Source organism: Sciurus carolinensis, chromosome 3 (assembly GCF_902686445.1).
Source record: "Sciurus carolinensis chromosome 3, mSciCar1.2, whole genome shotgun sequence".
Classification (NCBI taxonomy): domain Eukaryota; kingdom Metazoa; phylum Chordata; class Mammalia; order Rodentia; family Sciuridae; genus Sciurus; species Sciurus carolinensis.
Window position 1 is genome coordinate 176,934,679 of NC_062215.1, and position 23,818 is coordinate 176,958,496.

Below are 23,818 nucleotides of genomic sequence, written 5' to 3' on the forward strand. Positions count from 1 at the left end.
GGTGGGAAGTGCACAGAAAAGACTAAAAGACTTAGGAATAGGGGAGAACAGTTGTTTTACCCCTCTATGAATTAGCAGATGTAGGAGTTTCCTAAGCAGTTTTGAAAAATAGCTGTTAACCTAAATAAGATGAAATGTAGAAGCCAGCTCAAGATGGATCTTATTATCTCCATTAAGAGGAAGTAAATAAAGCTAATTTACCTGAAATATTGACTGTCGAAGATCTCCTAAAGTTTTTCTTTTGTCAAAGGTCAAATCCCACACACTTTCTGCCTGAGAGGTTACTGGGTGCAGAGCCCCATTGAAGAATCGATAACGAGGGCCCAGATGGAGGTGCAATTCAAAATCATTGTTTGCAGAATCACATTCTGCCCTTCAAAGAGGGACATACAATACATGAGTACTATGCTTTTATAACAGACACTTTTTTTCATCTCAAACCAAAAATATTTGCTTTAAATACAAGTAATTCTCTATTCCACCTAAGTACCACCCTTTTCTTCTATCTGCCAAAATGATACATTTTAGATTTTCAATAGTCAGCAACATTCCCAGAAATTTCAAGGGAAAACTGTTTCAATGCACTGTTAATTACATTTCTCTGACACCTGAAACCTTCCAATCCTGAGATAATATTATAGTTGTGGACAAAATGCTAGACACTTGCTCATGTAACTGACTTCTACATCATCCTGATTCTACTAGACTCCTTGGGCTCTTGCATAAGATACGTGCAGTTGCTGGCACAAACCTCTTGAGCTGCGTAGGAGTCTGAGGCAGGAGTATTATAAATTTAGGGACAGGGTGGGCAACTAAAAAGGGCTGGGGATATAGCTCAGTGGTAAAGTACCCCTGGGTTCAATCCACAGTATCACAAAAACAAACAAACAAAGCAAAACAAAAAAACCCCAAGTCTCACTCTGTTTTTATTTTTTAGCATCTTCATTTCTTTTGAAAATTTCTTTCGTCTTGGTGTATCATTCAATGTACCTGCTATTCTTTTCTCCAAGATCCAGGTCCATCAAAAAAATGCTGAACGCATTCCCACTACATAACTGGCCCCCTGAATTCACAAGGACATGGTATAAACTTCCATTTCCCTACCTGATACCTATGACCCTGTCAGTGAGCAAATAAGATCCAGTTCTTCAGGGCTGAGATCACCAAATTCTTGTAAGCCATGGCTTCAAGAATCCATTATAGGTTTTTGTCCAAGACTGATACTAAACCCAACAGTTCCTAGAATCCACATTTCCTTTCTTTTGAAAATCTTCCCACCTCTGTTCTTCAGTCACTTCATATTCAGTTCTCCAGAGCTACTTAAAAATGAGGGAGGTTTTAAGGACAAGCTTTCTTTGTAACCAAGGGAATAACCTGGTCAGGCTAGGGTGTAATTCACTTTGCCAAACCATGTGCTCGCCTATTTCCCTCCTCTTCTTGGGCTTTGGTCCCTACTGAGCAATAGCCATTTTATGTCATTTTACATTTACATTTACATTTCACAGATAAGGAGCAATTCAAAGCAAATGATACCTCCACTATAAAAATTCAACAGCCAAACTGGTATTTTTAACTAGTTGAGTACTCTTTCTTTTAAAATTTTCATTACTCAGTGTATAAGGCCTTAATTAGATCTGCATTCCCCTGAAAAATTATTCGAACTCTAAATAACTTGTTACCTTTTCACTTTCAGTTCAATGTTGGCTGCATCCATTTCTTTCAGCAGGTGACAGGGAACCCTGTATCTCGGGTTAGCTAGAGCTGTGAACGAAACCTGTCATTAATTGTGCTGACTAAGTAAAATCTGGGTGCTGGAAAGGGGCTGCAGGGGCAAGGAAACTGCTGCTAACTGGTTGCGTGGATGCTGACTTTCTCAGACCTTGGCTTTCCAACCTAAGGAAGGAAGGAGAATGAATGAAAGGTAGTTGGCTCTTAAGCCAAATTAGGAGACCACTCCTTCACCCCTCTTTACACTTTTATAAAAGAATACCCAAATTTTCATCCTGATTACAAATGTATCAATTGGTTATTGTATAAATTCTGGAAATTATTTTTTAAAGTATAACATACTACTTGTAATCTCATTCCTAAAACACACATGTATGCATATCACACAAACATGCACAACACACATATTTTTTAAAAACAACTGGGATTATATCTGATGTATTTATAACTTGCTTTCTGATTTCATATATTATATTTTTCCACAGCCTTAAATAAACAATTGCATAGTAGTCTATCCTATGTAAGGAGCATAATTAATCTAACCCATCTTTCTCTGCTAGATATTAAGGTAGTTTTCCAACTAGTCCCTTCTATAAAACAATGGGGCAGCAAACATCTTTAAACATAATATTCACACACGGCTCTGATTACTTCATGACAAACTTGTGAGACTTACTGGTTTAAAGGATGTAGTAGATTTAAGGCTTTTAAATATGCACGTCCAGATTGTGTATATCTGTTTACAAACCTACCAGGTGCAGAGGAAGTGAATTCACAGAAAGTGTGACAAGGTAGGAAACTAGCAGCATCTCATTTCTCTTTCAAGTTTTTTTGATTATGGGTTAGGTTGGAAATTTTTTCAGGAATTTCTTCTTTTGTACAATGCCTATTTATAAACTTTTCCCAGTTTACTATGGCGCACCATGTAATATAAGTAAGAGCATTTTACAGATAGGAAAAATAAATCTGTCATGTATTTTTTACTGCTTTCTATTAGCTTGTCATTTAAAGTTTCTATTACTTTTTCTTGGTCTTTTAGTTTAGAAAGGTCTTTTCTACCTTAAGATCAAATAAACTTTACATATTTTAAGACTTTAAAAATTTCGTTTTTACATAAAGGAGCTATAGTTTCATTTAAGTGATTGGTAGAACAAAGGAAAATGCCTTAGTTATTTCCTTAACAACAAACCAACTTCCCAGTTATATTTAAGTAATTTACTTTTCTATTTATCCAAGGGGTCGCTTTGCTTGGATTAAAGCCTCAGACATGGGCTGGGGATATAGCTCAGCTGGTAGAGTGCTTGCCTCACAAGTACAAGGCCCTGGGTTCAATCCCCAGCACTGCAAAAAAAAAAAAAAAAAAAAAAAAAAGAGAGCGCAGACACGCCTACATTGATTCCCGGACTCACTTCGGTTTCAGGGATCTTGGCAGTTAGCACAGCTCTGTCTTCACTGCTATAGTTTTATAGACGTGTTTTTACTGATACCATAAGCAGCCCTAGTGTCCCTTCTTCAATTTTTATTACTTTATTTCTCTAGGTGAATTTTAGAATTGTTTTGTAAAGTTCCATCCCTTTATTCCCCAAAGTCCGTTAAGACTTAGACTGAACCTTTATTCAATTCCTCAGCTACTGGGAAGCTGTTTTTAGTATATAGTCCAAGTATGTCACACTCACAGTCAATCTGGTAAGAGATTAACACTCCATCAGAAGACCTTCTCTTTTTGTTAATACATGGTTCTCTAATCATGAATTCTGATCCACAGTATTTCTATCAAAACCATAAACATGCCTTTTTTCTCTCAGAAAAATAAAGCAGGGCCTGGGCTGTGGCTCAGTGATAGAGAGCTCCCCTAGCACATGTGAGGCCCTGGGTTTGATCCTCAGCACCACATAAAAATAAAATAAAGGTATTGTGGCTGCCTATAATTAAAAAATAAATATTAAAAAAAAAGAAAAATGCAAAGATTTTTGGTTAACAGTACAGTTATATAACTGTTTCAGATCTAGGAAGATAACTTCCTTTGATTCTCATGTAAATTTGTAACCGCTTTATTCTTATTCTTTATAAAAAATGATCACTCTTCTCATTGAGTACATTCTCTTCATCTCTAATCATAGCTATGTCTCAATCTAAAAAAGATCTCCTACTTAGCATTTTTTATGTTTGAGAGGACTTTGGGAAATGATGAAAAAGTCTTCTTGATTTATTCATGTTAATAGCTTCAATTAAAAGAATACCCTTTATTGTTAAATGTTGCAAATGGTTATTAACCTCCATGGTTTAAGCTCTCTTGGCTCAACAATGAGAGCTTCAAAGAAATTTCCACTGATCAGAGGACATTACTTTGAGGCAAAAGCAAAAAAGTAATGGGAACATAAAGGGGAAGATGAGAAAATAAGACCAAGGCCACTTACAACACAAAGGCAACACATTGACAAGTGGCAGCTGCATCTGAGCCTAGCATGATCACACTTGAGTCTGCCAATAGGGAAAATATCATGGGACCCAAGGAAATCCAATTTCAAAAATCTTATAACTATGGTGGGCTGGGGATATAGCTCAGTTGGTAGAGTACCTGCCTCGCAAGCATAAGGCCCTGGGTTCAATCCCCAGCACCACAAAAAAAAATAAAATAAAATAAAAAATCTTATTAACTATGACCTCCCATTATTAAGAGGACACATTAAATAGAACATGTAATCTTTATAAAATAAAAACATTTTTAGAATGTATTTGGCATATTCTTTAAAATTTGAAATATTATTTAGCTTTAAAATACTTTTAAAAGTTTCCAGAGTAAGCCTTCTAGTAAAAGAGTAAAAACCCAACAGTATTCCAAGTTTACCTTCTAAAGTCATTATAGAAACATTTTTCTTTCCATACCTTCAGGGGGTCTCTGCAACTTGGATTTCCGATAAAACAACATGTAGGCACTTTCTTTACCCTGAAATTGCTGTTCAATATCTTTCTCCTTGATTGGTTGGACTCTGGAGTCATTTATATCAAACCAGTGGGGACAGGCAGTGCTATCACTCGATCCCGGGGCTTCTGAGGCAAGCATCTGGAAACTCTGTTGATTGGTACTTTGGTAGTTAGAGTTGGCCTGGACAGGATGACTCTTCAGCAGACTAACTGTGCTTCCATCTGAACTTAGAAGAAACAGCTGAGAATGGAGCTGTAAGAACTATGCAGAATCAGACAAAAAACAAATGCTAGATTAATTAAAAAAAAAAAATTTAAATTAGACCTAAAAAAATGTTTTCTTCCTTTCCGTGGTTAGATTTTTTAGGAACTTCTTTACTTTTGGACCAGTCAACGAGGGGGAAAATATTCATTTGGGTACAAGAAGACATTTAACAAAAATCAAGAGAATTCTGTGAAATTGTCTAATGGTTACATCATGGGAGAAAGTTGCCATGCCACAATCTAAAAAGCATTTTAATTATATCTTGCTAATGCTGTTTTTAAAAAAGTACTTAAATGAAATGGATTAGGTAGAACAAGAACTTTTGAAATATTTAAAAGCTATCTAAACAAAGTACAAAACAACGGCACTCACACAAGGAAGCACTATCAAAGGTAATGTGAAACCAGTGACTCAGACAGATCTGTTGGGATAAAGGGGTAGTTATGAGCCTGAATCATCTGTTAACATGCAGCTGAATGTTGTCTGTTCTGGAAGCTAACAGGCAAGCTCATAAAAGAGCACAGAAAAGCTGAAGCCACAGTACCAAAGACAATTTCCCAAATTCTTGTTGAAGGATAAGGAGGGGAAAAAAAAAATCTCTCCCTACTGCCCATCCCTCCCTCTCCACTCTTTACCTTCTTGCCTCTCTGGGCCTTGTGTCCCCTCCTCCTTCCCTCTGCATGACCGTACTCTATATCCAAAAGCACTGGGGGCCATATTTAATATTCTATGATCTCATCAATCAAGGAAAGGGGAGTCTCATTTTTCTCTTAAAAGAAAGTAATCTGTGGTAACATCAACTTCCTAAAGTAATGTTTTATCACAAGTAGAAGAGCCTATGGCACTTGACCCAAAGACAATACTGTTAACAGTGGGTATGGGAACACAGTTTTGTAGCTAAAAAATTTTAAGGAATGATTAAATATCAACAATTCAAAAGTTTTGAGTAATAAACTTCCTATATAGTCAAGTTTTTCTTTGATAGAAGAGGATTAATTTTTTTAAGCCTCAAACTTCAGCACTGACTGATCCCAGTAATACTAGAAAGCTTCAACTAGATTAATCATTCTGATAAAAATGACAAACTCTATAGACAAAACAATGGAAACAACTACTTGGAGAGTCATCAAAAGCAGGCCTCAAGAGGAACAGACATAATCCTCCAAGGAAGGGAAGCAAACCAGGTGAGTTCTGCTTAGTCCTCTTTCCTGGTTTGTAGCAGTGCACAGTAGGAGAAAGTTCAAACAGAGGGCAGAAGTCCCACTGGGCTGTGGGGGCAGAATCTGAGAGTACCAGAAAGGCCAGAAAGTAAAGAGAAAAATTCCACAAAGGAACTTCAAATCTATATTCACTCCCCCAAATCCCTGGCTAAATCCTAAATGGTGGATGGATAGGCCAAGGATCCAAGAAGCCCAGCAGAAAACAATAGCTAGGAGGGTCAGCATCTGAGCAGAGATGCCTGGGGCTGCCAAGTTAGATGAAGATGGCACTTTTTCTCAATAAGCCAGATGATAAATATTTTAGAGGTCAAATTGGGAACATTATGTAGGTACTTACATAATCTTATAAAAAGTAACTACTAAAAAGTGTGAAGATCGTTCTTAGCTTGAGACTGCTCAAAAACAGGTAGTGGGCCAAACTCTGCCCACAGGTCATAGTTTGCTAAGCCTTGCCTTTAGAGGAAAGGCCATGGCCAGGAATAAGAGCTATACCCTAGCACTCAGGACACACTGCAACAGTCTCACTCTACCAAAGCCTCAAATAAAGCTTCTGGAGGATCATAAAAGTTCAAGATAATTTAAGGACTTGTTAGAATGCAACGTAAAATTCTTCTGAGAAAAATAACCTAGTCTAGCATCTCCATGACACATAATTCACAATGTCTGGTGTATAACTAAATATGCTGAGAGAGGTGGGAGCAATGGGGAGATGATGGTCAAGGACACAAAGCCTCAACCACACGGCGGAGTAAGATCTTTTCTTTGAGGCAGATTGTATTGCATAGCATGGTGAGCATAGCAAATAATACGCTGTATATTTCAAAATGTTAGTAAATCTTAAATGTTCTCACCACAAAAAATGATATTTAAAGTAATATTAGCTTGATTTACTTATTCTACATTGTACTCATAAATGATAACATCACTTTTTACTCCATAAATATATATAATTATTAATTTATAATTAAAAGTAAAAATTAATATGTAAAAAGAACATATGACTGCAAAGAAACAGGTGAGTGTGACTCAATCAAAGATGGAACAGTCAATTCATAGGAGAAAAACAGTCAATAGGAAGAGACTAAGAATTACCCTATATATTATTATAGCAAAAGCTATTAGAAGCATTTTAAAGAATTTATGGGATAAAGGGCTAGAAGTGTAGCTTGGAGGTAGAATACTTGTCCAGCATACACGAGGCCCTAGGTTTGATCCCCAGTACTGAAAAAAAAAAAATACAGGAAAAGATGAGCAGAATGAGTCAGAGAAGGGGAATTTCAGCAGAGAAATGGATAGAGAACTAAGTAGAATTCTAGTGCTAAAATATACAATATCTGAAACAGAAAGTTCACTGGTTGGGCTTAACAGAAGAAAAAAGTTAGCAAACCTGAAGACAAATCAATGGAAATTATCCACACTGAAGTAGGAGAGGGGAAAAAAATGAAAAGCAAACAAAAATGGAGACCCAAGAACATCTGAGACTATGAGGAAATGTTAAATGGTCTCCTAATTGGAGTACTCAAAGGAGGAGAGACAATGGCCAGAAAAAACAATTGCAGAAATAAGGCCAAAACTTTTCCAAAATTAAATAATGATTTCAGGCTACCACATATTAAAAAAAACAAAAACAAAAAACTTACCAAATGCAATGCAAATAATTACAAGGAAGACCATATCTAGACATATTAGTGCCGAGTGCTAAAAACCAAAGATAAAATCTTAAAAACAGACAAGAGAAAGATAGATTACGTTCAAAAGAACAAGATTTTAAAAATTATAGCCAGAGCACAATAGAATATCTTTAAAATGCTAAGAGAAGAACAAGAAAATGATTGACCTATCACTCTACATTCAGCAAACGTAAGTAAAAAAATGAAGGAAAAAATAAAGATTTTCAGAAAAACAAAAGCTGAGAGCATTATACACTAGCAGGCTGAACTCCAAGGTAAAGGACATTCTCTAGGTTGAAAGAATAATAAATGCAATGGGGATAAACAGAAGGAGTGATGAATACCAGAATGGACAAATATAAAACAATATTTTTTTCATAATTTCTTCAAAGTTGTATAAGTGTTTAAAGCAAAATTAGTAAGGTATAATGGAATTTACATCATATGTAAAGGCAAAATATAAAAAGATAATAGTAGAAAGGAATAGAAATGTGGAAATGGAATTGTATACCATTGTAAGCACCTTACTTTGAACACAAAGTAGTACGGTATTAATTCATAATTAATATGTTTCAGTATAATGTAATCTGGAGACAAACCACTAAAACATTAAACAAACAGGTAAAACTAAAAGGCAAGAGGAGATAAAAACAGACTGCTAAATCACTTGATTGCCCTAAAGGAAAGGAAGAACAAAATAAAGAAGAGAGGAGAAATAGAAAACAAACAGCAAGCTATTAAGATTCAAACCCAACATAGCAATTATTATATTAAATGTAAATGAATGAAACATTCTAATAAAAAGCAAGAGACTGTCAAACACTCTCATCTGAGAGAAAACGATGAAAGATGAGGAAACCCAACAAAAGCAAAGCTGTTTTCTTTTCTTTTTTAGTACTGAGGATTGAATCCAGGGGTACTTCCACGGAGCTGTATCCCGCCCGAGTCCTTTTCGTTTTATTTTGAGACTGGGTCTCAACTATGTTGCTGAGATTGCAGGTGCATGTGCCACTGTGCCCAGTAGCAAAGCTGTTTTCTTGAAAAATTTAATAAGCTTGATAAACTCCTAGCAAGACCAATGAAAAAGAGAGCTAAAAATAACAAATATTAATATCAGAAATGAAAAAAAAATAAAAGAGAGAATAATTTCAGGTCCTACAGACATTAAAAAGAGGTGATACTTTAAACAACTTGATGCCAACAAATTTGACACCTATAAGAAGGAACAAGCTAATAATATAGCTTCAAGATATATGAAGCAAAAGTTATCAAAACTAAAGAAGGGACAAACCACAATTATAGTTGGGAGGGTTTTTGTGTGTGTAAGTGACAGGGTTCAGGCTGGTCTGCAACTTCTGGGCTCAAGCAATCCTCTTGCCTCAGCCTCCCAAGTAGCTGGCACTATAGGACTGCACCACTATGTCTGGCTAATCAGGAGACTTTAAAACTTCTCTTTTAGTAATTGACAAAACTAAAAGATCAAAAAAATAAAAATTAGAAAGAACAGAGAAGAAATAATACCTTTAACCAATTTGACCTAGTTAATGCTTATGAAATACCATACCCAAAAGCTGCAGAAAAAAATTTGTCCATGAACATAGAATATTTAGTAAGACAGACCATATTCTGAGTCATGAAGTAAGTCTCACTAAATTCAGAAGAACTAAAATCATATGGAACATGTTCTCAAAGTATAATGGTATTAATCAGAAATCAATTTATAGACATAACCAAAAGATAACTAGAAATCCTCAAATATTTGGACATTAAGCAACCCACTTCAAAAGAACTCATGGGCCAAAGAAAGGATCATCAAGGGAAATTACCATTTTGAACTGAATGATAAGGAAAACATGTCAAAAAGAGTGCAGCTAAATTACTCAGGAATTTATGGACTTTAAAAGCATGCATTAGAAGGAAGACTTAAAAACTGAGATGATAGCCTAAGAATCAAGGAAAATATGATCAAATTAAAGTCCAGGAAGTATAAGGAAAGAAGTAATTTAAAAATGAGGACAAAAAGCAAGGTATGCTGGTGCATGTCTGTGATCCTGTGATTCAGGAGGCTGAGGCAAGAGTATCACAAGTTTGAGACTAGCCTTAGCAATTTAGGGAGACCCTAAGCAACTTAGACACTGTATCAAAAAAAAAATTTTTAAAAAGGGCTGGGGATGTGGCTCAGTGGTTAAGTGCCCTTGAGTTTGATCCCCTGTACCACAAAGAAAAGAAATGAAATGAGATAAAAGTTAAAAAAAATTATTTCATTAAAGACTAAAATCAATGAAACAGAAACAGATACTCAGTAGAGAAAAATCAATAGGATTATATCCTATTGTATCAAAGGCTGTTGATTTTTTTTTAAAAGGCTAAACTCTAGCAAGAAAAGAACACACAAGATAATAAGAGAAATGAAAAAGGGTTTTGAAATAACTTCAGGTTCTATAGATGGTAAAAGCATAATATGGGATGCTAATTTTGAATAACTTCAAGCCAATAAATTTGACACCCTATATAAAAGGCCAATTCCCTAAACAATGCAATTTTCTAAAATAATACACAGAAAATTGATTTTTGGTGGTCTGATTAAAAGATGCTCTTAAACAATTATTGCAGTGGGTAAGTGCTTTGCTTCTACAGAAAACAGTTCCTAAATGTTCACTAAATGTTCTGTTGCTTTGCTTGGTTATTTTCAGTCAAGTTTTTACCTTTTATTCCTGATAACATACGTTTTCGCATTGAACATTACAGGCTAGGAAATGAGGTAACTGAGTTTCTAAAAGTTAGAGCTTTGGGGTAATTTGTTGTTGCTGCTGTGATTAAGAGCTACTTCCTCTTTTTTTTTTTTTTGCTGACTTCTTGATAAATGACTTAGTAACTGATACTCTATAAATAACTCAGCTGAATTATAGCTACTAAACAAAAATACTGATTTTATTTTTACCTACTTAAAATATCTTGGAGAGAAATTCATGTTGTTGGGATCATAACAAATGTCCTGAGACTAGAATTTCCTATGTTGATGCCATGTATTACCTTTCTCAGTGGCCCATGCTGTTTTCTGTACTTCTTGTTCCAAGATATTCCCATTTTTTTCAAGAGTTTCTGGCCCAGCTGATCAACAGTAATTAGATTATTCTCCTCCTTATGAAAGAAATACAAAGTCACTTAAGAAAATCTGATGAGAAATCATTGCAACACAAATTCTGAGGGACCAACAGAATTATATCTAATTGAACATGCCTAGAACACAACGATGTAGGTGGGTTAAGCATAATTATTGCTAGGTGTGATGGCACACACCTATAATACCAGCTACTCAGGAGGCTGAGGCAGGAGGATAGTAAGTCTGAGGCCAACCTGGGCAACTTAGGGAACTCTGTCTCAATAACAAAAAATAAAAGGTCTGGGGATGTAGCTCAGTGGTAAAGTATCCCTGGCTTTGATCTCCTGTACTGCAAAGAAAATAAATGAAATAAAATAAAATAGATCATAATTATTTCATTATAAATTTTTTTTTCAGAAAGGTAGCTTAAAGTTTAGTTCTGAAAATATGGATTTTGCTACTTACTATGTGCCACATTTTAACCATATTCAAAGAGTATCCTGATGTTTGGCAAATTCCTGATATTATTTATGAGTTTTAGAAGAAATATTTAAGTAAAAAATATTAATGTCTTTTCTGAATATTTCAAAGTACACAAGTTCTGAAAGGGGGCAAGATGTGGCTATTATAGGTTGAACTGTGTCTCCCCAAATTCGTAGGTTGAATCCTTAGCCTGTAATATTTAACAATGTGATTGTATTTGAAGATAAGGCATGTAAAGGGGTGATTAAGTTAAAATGAGTCTATTTTCCTTTTTAGAGTTGTCCCTAAACCAATGTGACTGATGGGTTCATATAAATAAGCCTCTTCATTTATGATTGCTATATATGTGCAGAGCTCTCTCTTTCTCTCTGCTTCCTAGTGCCAAAACATAGACATAACCTACCTGTAATAAGACTGCTTGTAGTATCATCAATGGATCATCAATCTCCTCTTCATTTTGAAGAGTTTTCAAGTTCACATCTGGCTTACTTTTTTCCTCCTAAGAAGGAAAGCAATAAAAGAATTCCTATCACAAATGTCTTAAAGGAATTAGCGAAATAGGAGTGCGTATGCCACTGGAGAAATGATGTAAGCAAGCACTTGACATTCTGACGTGACGGATGTGACTGACTTAGCGTCATTTTAGAAATCTGGTGATGTGAAATGCATTCTAACTTCATAGTAGACCCAGTGAGCATTTCCCCAGATCCTCTGCAAGTTGTTTTTTCCCTGAGAATATTATAAAAATTTTAAAAAGACACTAAAGATAAATCTTGTTCACAGGAAGACTCAAAACTACTGTGTGTGTGCATGAGTGCAGGGGCATGTGTGTATATGAGAACACTGGAAGGTGATTCTAGGAAGGCACACAGAAGCACAAATGAGACCGGCAAGACATTCCTGAAGAATAGCATGCAGGGAGACTTGCCCTGAAAGACAGCATGACTTAAAATTAACCTATGAAGTGTGTATTTGCCCAGGAGGAGAAAGAACCGGACAGAATACAGAACTGAAAAACAGACTCCGGCATTAATGAAGAATAGAGCTAATGGAACTGACACAGCAAGTTGGTGGAGAAAAGCAATTATTCAATAGGTGGTAATGGGCAATTTTTCCAAATTGGGGGAAAAAAAATTCTCACACCATTCACAGAAAACCATCTAGAAGGACTTATATTTCTGTTTTGTTTTGTGGTCCTGGGAAGGACGGGTACTTCAAATGTCATTAAGTAATGGTCAATGAATGCTGTTTTAAAGAGTTACCACAAAAGACACAATGCTGCAGTCATATTACATTAAACAGGATAAAATGTGCCCTGGCTTTAAATCCTATTGTGAAATCTATGGGCATAGAGTTTATTGTTTAAAATACATTTTCACATGCAATGTGCAGGATGCAAAATCCATATTGTGTTATCTAAATCAATACTCATTTTATCTGCTGGAAAAAATTCAATAGTTGCCATCACAGGAAGATTGCTGTTTGTTGTAACAGAGGAACTGTAAAGCTGAGAGACGGTTCCAGACTAGAAGAGATCTAAAAGATAACTAAATTTAGCACATGGTCTTGGACTTGACACTAGATTGGGGAAAACATTTTCATAAAAGATGGGGATTAGACAATTGGTGGAATCTGAATTTAATTACACACTAGACAACAGTAGTAAACCAATGTTAAAATTCTTGGTTTTAATCTATGCTTATGCAAGAAAATACCTTGGTTTTTGGTGGATAAAGATGTATTCAGAGGCAAAGGAGTCTGATGTCTTCCACTTACTTGGTTTAATGATGTTAATAATGTATACATGTCTGTGTGTGCATATGCACAAATGTGGTGTTATAGTTTAGACATGACATATCCCCCAAAAGATCATGTGTGAGACAATGCAAGGAAGTTTACAGATGAAATGATTGGGTTATGAGAGCCTTAACTTAATTAGTATGCATTAATACATGATGTAGGAAAGTAGAGTGCAGCTGGAGAAGGTGAGTGCCTTTGGGGCTTATATTTTGTGTTTGTTGAGCAGAGCTCTCTCTTTCTCTCTGCTTCCTAGTGCCATATTCTGAGCTGCTTTCCTCATCCATGCCCTTCCACTACGAGGTTCTGCCTCAGGCCCAGAGCAATGGAGTTGGCCATTTACGGACTGAGACCTCTAAAACCATGAGTTCCCAAATAAACTTTTCCTCCTCTAATTGCTCTTGTCAGGTCTTTCAGTCACAGTGGCAAAATAGCTGACTAAAGCACACGGCAGTATGTTAACAACTGGAGAATCTAGGTAAAGAATGCACAGGAAGTATTTGTACTACTGTGATATTTTCTGTAAATGCAAAATTATTTAGAAATAAAAAATTAAAACATATCTGAATTAACTTTAAGGCCCATCAAAGTTTTCTGCAGGGTGGATATACAATAAACAGCAAAAGAATCATCAATAAAACATTGTAAAAGGAAATGGAAAAGCCAAGAAATTGCAAAGATATTTCTAATTGAATCTGTACACTTACTTTAAATTCCCAGTTTCCCAGATGATCAACATCTTTAATATATACATGATAATGTCCTCCATAGCAGCCACCTTTGTGTATAATGACTGAGAAGAGGTCATATACATATTCTAAATCATCTAATTCACTCTAAAGGAAAAAGGAAAATAAACATGGATAGTTTAACATAAGATGCTAAGATAAATGTAATAAAGTGGAAAAAGAATTTCAAGTATTGAAATTAATAAGAAACTTCAGTGTTTATCACTGTCATTTAAACGTAAAGATAAACTTAAATGACTGGCTTTAAATTTTAAAATTTTAAATTCATTGCTCAATTACTATTTCTGCCTCTCACTTAAACATGAACACGTATATCTGAAAAAGCTGTTAGTTTTATGAGCTTTGGCTAAGATCATGTAAGCTAATGTGACACCATGAGTCTGTGGTAGAGGTCTTCAGCAAGAGAAAAACATCTTTGTATCTATCTATCATGCTACTAAACACACATGTTCTGCACCTGTTGAAACTGTCCTATGTTCCAACCAGGCTATCTCCCACTCAAAGTCAGAGTCAGATAAACTATCATCCCTCGTGACACTTCAGTCTTCTGCACAAAGGGAACTCAGCAATTGTGAACAACAGCTTTTCTTATTTATAGGTAATAGAGTAGAATGAAGAAGTTCTTTCCTGCTTTATTAATCCTATGATCACACTTTTCTATAATTAATGCATTTTATATTCACATGTGACCCAAGAGATAAACTCCTACATTGGCAATTAAAATAAAAACAAATGGAAATAACTACAGTAGATTAAGAGATACTTTAAATTTCTGATGCAGAAGAAAAAGTCTTAGTTTTAACATTCAAGGGGTCTGAAGCACACGACATAAGCTCCCTTATGGTTGTGCCATCTCAACTAGACCAGTGTCACTTGCGATGTAAATGCATACATGGGTGCCATATGAGGGATGCCAGTTACCTGAGGAATTTATTTGCTTATAATATAGTTTTAAAGTGTTTAGCAATTGAAAATGTCTGATTCAGGCAAAAGACAGGAGAGAGACACACAAAGATACAAGGTGTTTTCTAAATGTACAGAAATTTGAAAACAAAATTAATGTGGAGTTCCAAGATAAGTGGTCAATTTTAATACTTATTTCAGATCTGTTATACTGAAGTATGAAATGATTTTTATAAGAAATATACCAGTCTCATTATTCTGATTTTAGCATGTATAATAATTATATAAAAACAAATGAAAATGGCTTGTAAAGTAGTTTGATTTTATAATTAACTTGTTTTCAACACTTTTCTTTCCTATGTCGTAAGGATTACAAATTCTAGATTAGTAAAATTCCATTTGTCTGTTTACTTTCTAGACACGTAATTCATTATTACATTTAAAATAAACTAAATCCAAATAGCAAAGTACCAATTAATGATAATTTTTCTAAAAGCAGGATCATTTTTAATTTTGTTTTAAAATTTTCATCTCCAAGGTTTTTCAAGAAGAATTTAATAAAGAGAACTGAGAACTTCTACACTTTAGAAATTCAAAAGGACTGTAAACAAATCAGAAGTCCTCAGTCCAGGGCAATTTTGCCTGCCCAACTCCTCCAAGGAGACATGGACATCTGACCACATGTGAAGACATTGCCAAAGTGGGAGAGGAGTGGGGAAGTTACTGTCATCTAGTAGGAAAGCTGGGTCATTTTTTTTTTTTTTTTTTGGGTGGTGCTAGGGATCAAACCTAGGACGTTGGGCCTACTAAGCAAGTGCTCTACCACTGGGCCACACCACCCCCAAGAGGCCAGGAATGCTGGTAGATGTCCCACAATGCAGAGGACAGTCCCCTACAACTAAGAATAACTGAATTCAGAGATTCTGCAAAAAACTGAAAATCAGGTTAAAAAAAGATGCAAGTTTAGAAGGGGAAAAGAAAGAATTTAAAAATAAAAGAATTCAAACCTGTTCACAAAAAGGCTTGAGATTGATCCGGAGAGGGAATGTGTAACTGCTAGTTTCCTTGTAGCGTTCACACTTCACAAAATCAAAATTAAATCTTAGTAATGAGACAGTAAGAAAGGGAGGCAGCTTGCGCAATTTGGCCGACTGTTAAAAGAAAAATTCACAAAGTTTTAAAAAAGCAGTTATGTGAAAGGATACAAGTTACTTAAGGTATGAAAAAACACCTGTAAGCGTTAAGAGAAACAGGTCCTTAAATCACATAAAGTCATTAACCATGGATTCAATAGCAATTCCATCAGACTCATCTATTTCATGGGACTAAGGGTGGTGTCACTCATTCACGCTCACAACTGAAATCTCACAAGCTAGTTTTGTTTTAGTGCTGCCATTCTAAAATCCTACTTGATGGGCATGTGGTAGCTGCTCATTATCCCTCTCCATCAGCACCTACTTCCTGCCTGATTCCTGGCCTTTCCCCTTGCTCCTTCATATCTCCATTTCAACTGAACTGCGAACACATGAATTAGGAAAAGTTTAAGTGTGTATGTTTTCTCTAGAGGGAAGATCCAGTTTCATTAGACTTTCAAAAGGACTGTGATCCCAATGGTTAAGATCTACTGATAGGGGTTTTATGATTGCTATTTTAAAATCAAAAGCTGATTAAGCATTTTTTGTTGTTTTAATTCCTTACTTTAAAACTAAACACTACATTAAGATTTTTTTTTATTTAAGAGTCATCACTTAGCTGGGTGCAGTGGTGGATGCCTGTAATCCCGGCGACACAAGAAGTTAAGGGAGGAAGATTTCAAGTTTGAGGACAGTCTCAGCAACTTGGTGAGGTCCTAAGCAACTTAGTGAGACCATATCTTGAAATAAAAATTTAAAAGGACTGGGGATGTAGCTCAGATTCCCAACACCAAAAAAAAAAAAAAAAAAAAAAAAAGTCATTACTTGTCCCCCAGATCTCTTGGGGTAATGGCCACAATCATATAAATCTAATATTGCTAAACATATATTTAAAATAATAATTCCACAAATCTAGTGGGTAAAAAAAGTTCAATAAAAAAGTCCCAGTCATATAACAACATGGCAGACTTTCAGACAAGCTCTACTAATACACCCAAAATAATGGAGCAACTCCATTATGATATGACTAAGAAAAGACTGCTAAGGACAGGAAAATCTACATTTACTCAGATGGCACACAAACATAAACTAAGAGTATAACAAATCCAAGGAAACTAGAAAAATACAATTTAAAAAGTATCACAATAAAGAAACTACACTGAAAAAGAATTAAACCAACATTAGGTATATAAAGGAACTGTACTTGTTTAGCAGAAGGTTCTTGTTAGCAAAGGGCTGCTGATTTTTAAAGTACAAATTACGTTCACCCAAAAACTAAAAATGTATACATAAGCATTTAAGACTTTTCCAAACTCTGAGATTTATACTTACCAGATAGTAGTTCTAACACCACAGGTGAAGTACAAAACAAGTAAACAAATGTAATTCTCTAGGTTTCATAATGGGCAGAGTATATGGAAACATATATTAAACAGTATAAAATTCACCCTGGTTTCAAATCCTGTTGTGAAAGCCACAGCCATGGATCTGTTTTCATTCCATTTCCTTCTATTGTCTCCTGGATACAAAATCAGTATTGAGTGTCATCTGAATTCATGTTCGTTTTATTTGTTAGAAAAGTTCAGTAACTGTCAGCCACAGGAATAGTGCTGTATCTTTTTGGCATCATGGATCCACTGCATAGGTATGTCTTTTGTGGTAAACTGTTTAAGATAATGCTCAATAACCACTGAATGAGTTGAGCACAAGTGTACAGTATTTATGAACAGCCTGTCACATCATTCAGTAATGGTGGAACAGTTCACTACTACAGGTAAAAACTATAGCAGGGGTTGATGCTACACTGATCACAGTAACAAGGAGCCAAGAGGAGAGCCAGAGAAGTGCAGAGATGGCACATTCAAGCCAGAGGAATGGGAAACGGCATTAAGAATTTATACATACACACATTAGAAGTATCAATAATAATCACCTTTTATATTAATTTATTACTAGTATCTAGCAACTTACTAGCATTGGTAATGTTTTTGGTTTTGGAAATTGTATGAAAAAATGCATTAAAAACAATTCTACTGGGCATGGTGGGGCACACCTGTAATCCCAGTTATTTGGAAGACTGAGCCTGGAGGATCGGAAGTTCAAAGTCAGCCTGGGCAACTTAGCGAGACCTGATCTAAAAATGAGAGGGGTTGGGGGTATAGTCAGGTATGTCCCTCCATTCAATCTCTAGTACTGAAAAAAAAAAAAAAATTCCACATTGAGAAATCACATACAATTGTGAAAGAGTGGTGAAGAGGAAGTACACACTGTTGCCAGAAGGTAAAATGTGGGAATGAGAAAACCAACTCTACAAAATGTTTTTCTAAAATCTGTCCTGTGAAGAGTTACTCAGACGTCAGCCTCCTTGAGAATAAGTAGATAAGACATCCTGGACCCAAAGGGCTCAGCTAGTTAAGCACAGAGAACTTACATCAAAGCTGGGACAAAATGTAAACATGTGGTCGATTTCCAGCAATGCCAAAGTGCTGGTATCATAAAGAAGCTGGAATGGGCAAAATTTATGATGCATGAAAATAACACTGGGGAGGTGTTCCTTTCAGCTAAATGGTAGCTGCCTCTCATTTCACTTGTCAAAGTGGCTCTTCCTTCCTGGAATCCAGGATAACTATCAGTTATATCTACAGGAATGACTGTATGAACATGACAAATTTGAGAAATATCAGAAGTCTATGCTAATAGATTTATTTTACTTTTCTCTCTTAGTTCACACTATAAAATAAATCACTTGCTTTCATCTGTCTCCCCTTCATCTTCTATTCTGCTTTGCTGTCCTGAAAGAAAACCAGAAGGACTGCACTGAGGGCCACGACTAACAAGGTCAACACCCCCAAGTGGGAAAGTACATATGGAATTTGCTCAAGAGAAATCAAAGAGAGCCACCTGTTTTAGTAGCAGGAAACAGAAAGGAATGCTCAGCAAGCTTTCCAATGGTGGGAATAAAAACGAAATACTACCATCTCCTTCATAATAGAGATCTGCCAAAAGCAAGGAATTTATCCAAAAAGGCAACCTCAAGAAAAATCAAGGCACAAAAACATTTTTCCTAGGACAGAAGGAAGTTCAGAGAGCTGTTAGACTGAGAGTCTTAAAAAACTCTTCATTGTAAAAAAATGAAGACAGGTGGTAAATAAAATGTCTTTTCTATCCTTGGGACAAGAGCTTCAAATGTATCCTTCAGTCTTTATCACACAAGTCAGCTTCAGGTGAAAGACCTTTCTGCCACCAAGTACTATGTGAGCACCCTAGAAAAAGGCAGGCATTGTTACCTTTGCTGCTTTAACCAGACGGTCACAAGTTCCACAATGGTATAAGTTGTCATAGTCGAAAACTTCCTCTTCTACATACATGTTCCAGAGTGCATCTTCCAAACCAGATACGTTTTTGACAGCTACTGTTAGATCTAAGAAGTCTTCCTGAAGTATATAAGAATGTGATATTGAAAAAACAATTCTGCAGAGGTTTATGAACACATTCTCAACTCAAACATACACTGGGAATAATCAGATGTATCTTTCCTAAAACACTGTACATAGGAAGATGTCTGTCTTGATTATTGTGACATTCATAACACAAAATTATCCTTCCTAAATCAAACTATCACCTAGTATAAAAGGTATTAAGAAAACATTTATAAAGGAAGATGTTTACAAGTTTAGATGCAATAAAACACATACCTGACTTAAACGTAACACATGCACATGTGTGCACATACACAGTTTATTAGTACTGTTTCAGTCTTTAGACTAGAATTATTACAACAAAGGCAAGGTTGAATTTTATTCCCATATAAATTCTATTTCTTCATTTTCTTTTGCTAAGGTTGGTTTAAGATACACAGTGCAAGTTATAAGACAATAATTATTTAGAGGCAGGATAAACAGCTATTTCTATGAAAATAAAGAGGGTGGTATTTTGCAAATAGAAAGTCTATCTATTCTAATATAACTACATTTGAATTTTAATACATTTCTAGTAATAAGTGCTATTAAAATTTGGCAAGTGTAAATCATTGATAGTTCTCCATGTGCATGCAAAAGCATTATTTTAAGGGACCATGGGGAATGAAAAATGAGAAGGCACTGTTTAGTTCATGGTAAAAATCTCGAGTATTAAAACTAACACTTTAGGCTTCAATATGTGTGTGAAAAGTTAAAGTCCATAATTTATAATGTGCTTTCTGTGCCCTGTATTTCACAAGTACTTCATGTGAACTATTACATTAGCACTAAGTCAATCATACAGTAATTCAAAGAAACAGAATCTCTCAATTATTTTCAAACTAGGTTGACCAAATGAGCTTCTATTAGCATAGGCGATAAGGGCCAAGAAGTACTGTTTCTACTGTTCTATTTCTTAGAAAACAAAAAAGAAATATTTGTGTATGTGTATATGTACATGAACATACACACACACACACACACACACACAAACACAAGCAACATATTTATATTTCCAAAAGTGCAACAAACACCTTTAGAAAATGGCATTTCTCTCAAATACAGAAATTTTCTATAACTCTTGCCATAACAAAAGGAGATTTTTATTAAAGAGTTTAGTGATGAAATAATTTAGCTGTATAAACTTTGTAAAGCACAGATTATTATATTTACATGATCAAATTTCTAATATCTACTTTCCAATCAGATTAAATGAACAATCAGTATTATTAAAAGAACTGAAGGTTATATTAGTAAAGATAGAATTATAAAAGCTGTATATATAAAATGAAATTTATATAATACATAAACATAAGCACATATACATATGAATAAACTTTTTATATATTAATAAATAAAATCTAATATTTAAAAATGCTTGTCATTTTAAATACCCCTCAGTATTTTTATTACCTCCTTAATTATCTAATCATGATGATACTGGATTCTTTGAAGAGACTAGCCTATTTGCAAACATCCCTGTTTTTTAAATATTAGAGTACTGAATAAATAGTTTTAAGATATTTGCTTCTTTCATTCTACATGGAGAAATCTGGATTATAAACTGATGATTCAGGTATAGTCAGAGTAAAACAGAAAAAAAATAAATTATTTCTAGTAATAAATAAATATTTTTATCCTCATATTACAGATGAGACTTAATTACATAAACTATAATTTATAATATAATTTATTACTAACACTCTGGTGAATTCACCTGCTGCTCACTGATGTTCTTACATTCATTACAAACAATCTGGTTAACAATGGTTCCATGATATAGACGATTGATGAGGTCATGGCCGGAGGTCCCAATCAAAGAAGTTTCCAAAGCACTGAAGAGAATTCGATTCAGTTCCTGCACATCATGTTGTCTCATTTCCTACAAAACAGGTAATTTTTAAAAAGTAATTTTGTGCTTCAGGTTTTAAAAACAGAATACAGTACTAGTTTACAAAAACCTAAGATTTATGGAGCAATTCAAAGATAAGCCTTGTTCAGATATAAGGATGACTAAACAAAACAAGCAGAGAGCAGGTTAAGAGAGCACGACCTGCTTTTACTTCTCTACAAAAATGAACATGGGTAGGCCGTGTGGACTGTGCACATGTAACCCACGCAAATGGAAAGTGCCCACATCACATGGGGAACTGCACACATGGCGGTGCCAGAGGAGGACAAGGCAGGAGCACAACAGGTTCTGAGCAATGTTCCAGAGCTGGCAGTGTGTGCGCAGGTAGAGCTCACTTAGGTCACAGTGGTTGGTGAATATGATTAAGTATTAACATTAGAGAAGGTCTATAATCTAGACCTTTGTTAGCTATTCCTTAAGAACAATTTATGAACCAAGCCAAGGGTGCACTGCCAGTTAAGAGGCAGAGATAAGAGAAAGATCTGACAGAGGGAGAATCAGGAGGGTGGGTCCTGGGAACTGGGAGGAGCTGGGGCTAGGTGGCTGAGTGTTATTGTGCCCAGCTGGGGACAGAGAATGTCTTCTGACCTTGGTACATGGATATCATTGTTGACTTTGATAGGAAAAGCAGAAAGGAGGTACAGGAACACATGCAGAGTGCAGAGGAGGCAGTGAGGAAGGACAATAGAAAAACAAGTTTCACATGACCAGTGGCAGATGAAGGAGATGGAAGCTGGTAGGGTTAAGGATCTTCTTTTTGTCTTTTCAAGTAAAAGACACCCAAAGATATAAATCTGTCCTCTATCACTGCCTGAAAGGGAAGAAAAAACTTGTAGCAGTTTTCAGGCTCAGTTTTTGAATAATCCTTCATTTGGCAAAGGTGCATTGGAACCCTCTCCTACCATTAGTCCAGGCCTACAGGGTTTCTTTAAAAATTTTACTTAGAAAAAATAAAATAGAAAAGGTTTTCATGGCTTTAAGAAGTATGAAGCCAATAACTTAGCAGATGCTCACTATCAAAAACAAAGGGAAATCCATTGACTGAGGACTACATCATAAAACACAATGTGTAATATCCACCCAACAGAACAACATTTGACAGTAAGAAGGAATGAACATGAGCACTAGACAAATACACTTGAGAACATCATTTTAACTGAAACAAGCCAGTTACAAAAGGTCACATATTGCACAATTCCATTCCTATGAATCCATGACAGAAAAATAGACTAGTGGCTGCCAGGGGCTGGGGGAAGAGGGTGACGGGGAGGGACTGCAAATGGGTATGGAGTCTCTTTTTTGGCTGGTAAAAATGTTTCTAAAATTGATGGTAGTGATGGTCATACAACTCTGTGAAAATACTAAAAAACAATGAATTGCACTCTTTGAAAGAGTGAATTTTATGGCATGTATAGCTCAATGAAATGGGTTATTTTTTTAAAAGGGAAGGAAAAAGGAATTAATTCGAGGCAGCAGCCCTATACCTCAAATTTAACACACTTATTTAGGGAATGTATTATCACACCACTTCCCTTCAAAGTCCATGTCCTACCTCTTGGATGACAATGTGGTGTCACCTAGGTCAGGAGTGTTCCCAGTCACTTCAGAGCTAATTGTGGAAGGCAACATAACAGTTCCTATCCCTGCCTCTTTAAAGCTGGACTGTCTCCCACACTCGTCTTTGCAGCAATACATCTATTCAGTAAAAATTTGCTTGAATTTGAATAGCTAACAACTCACTGATATTGATGGCAAGCACCTTTACTTATTGCTGACAAACGATTAGCATTAGTGTGTAGTAGAATATTGCTTAGGGACTCAACTAAAATCTGAGAGGAAGCTTCACAATAGGATATAGGAAGAAAGACAGTCAGGGGCAAGCCAGAACAGGGAACATGAGAAAACCTGCCGAGAACTGCTCTGACGGAAGCAAAAGTTCCCATTAGATCTGGATTCACATACAAAGTACACCACAAAGACAGAATTTAGAACGTTTACTCACCATTTATCTACTACTGTTAGTCAAATATCAAAAAGGTAATGAGCAGTTGGCCACATAATGGGTAAGTGATTTCTATGAAATAAATGTTGTGCCTCCACCAGATTCTTAGCTCCTGTACTTCTGTATTCACAACGTTCTCCCCAACCTCAAACCATAGCCAGTCATTAAACCTGCACACAGCAAGTATCTAAAAATATACTTGTACTTATAATTACTTATTGTGAGAAGGAAACATATGAACGTACTGAGACTCTAAGACAAAACTAAAAGAAGTCAAATAACATGACACACCAGCATTGCTTTTTTCCCTCTACTGCTGAGAACTTCCTCAGGGCTCTTCATACCTCATCGCTGGTCCACCCGAAGCTGTTGGTGAGCTCCACCGTGGATGCAGCTTCCTGGTCTAAGAGCAGAAGTTGAGCAAACAAGCGCTGCAACTGCAAAGGTATGATTCGAACCTGGGTGAGAAA

General features: G+C 35.7%; 1 protein-coding gene across 6 annotated transcripts in view; it reads right to left on the reverse strand.

Annotated features, from left to right (window-relative positions):
• Usp40 (ubiquitin specific peptidase 40) overlaps window positions 1–23,818 on the reverse strand; it is an 80,210-nt gene that overhangs the window by 51,797 nt on the left and 4,595 nt on the right. For 4 of the 6 annotated variants that reach the window (XR_007107828.1, XM_047546357.1, XM_047546355.1 and 1 more), the window contains 10 exons: window positions 23,693–23,806; window positions 21,152–21,316; window positions 19,264–19,410; window positions 15,851–15,994; window positions 13,899–14,027; window positions 11,798–11,893; window positions 10,842–10,949; window positions 4,615–4,915; window positions 1,680–1,761; window positions 202–373 (listed from right to left, as the gene is read on the reverse strand). Coding sequence is in view for 5 of the 6 variants with exons in the window: in XM_047546357.1 (XP_047402313.1) it covers window positions 202–373; window positions 1,680–1,761; window positions 4,615–4,915; window positions 10,842–10,949; window positions 11,798–11,893; window positions 13,899–14,027; window positions 15,851–15,994; window positions 19,264–19,410; window positions 21,152–21,316; window positions 23,693–23,806 (1,458 nt within the window). In the remaining variant the exon portion in view is untranslated. The remainder of the gene's footprint in view (window positions 1–201; window positions 374–1,679; window positions 1,762–4,614; window positions 4,916–10,841; window positions 10,950–11,797; window positions 11,894–13,898; window positions 14,028–15,850; window positions 15,995–19,263; window positions 19,411–21,151; window positions 21,317–23,692; window positions 23,807–23,818) is intronic. The other 2 variants (XM_047546359.1, XM_047546360.1) reach the window with 2 other exon arrangements.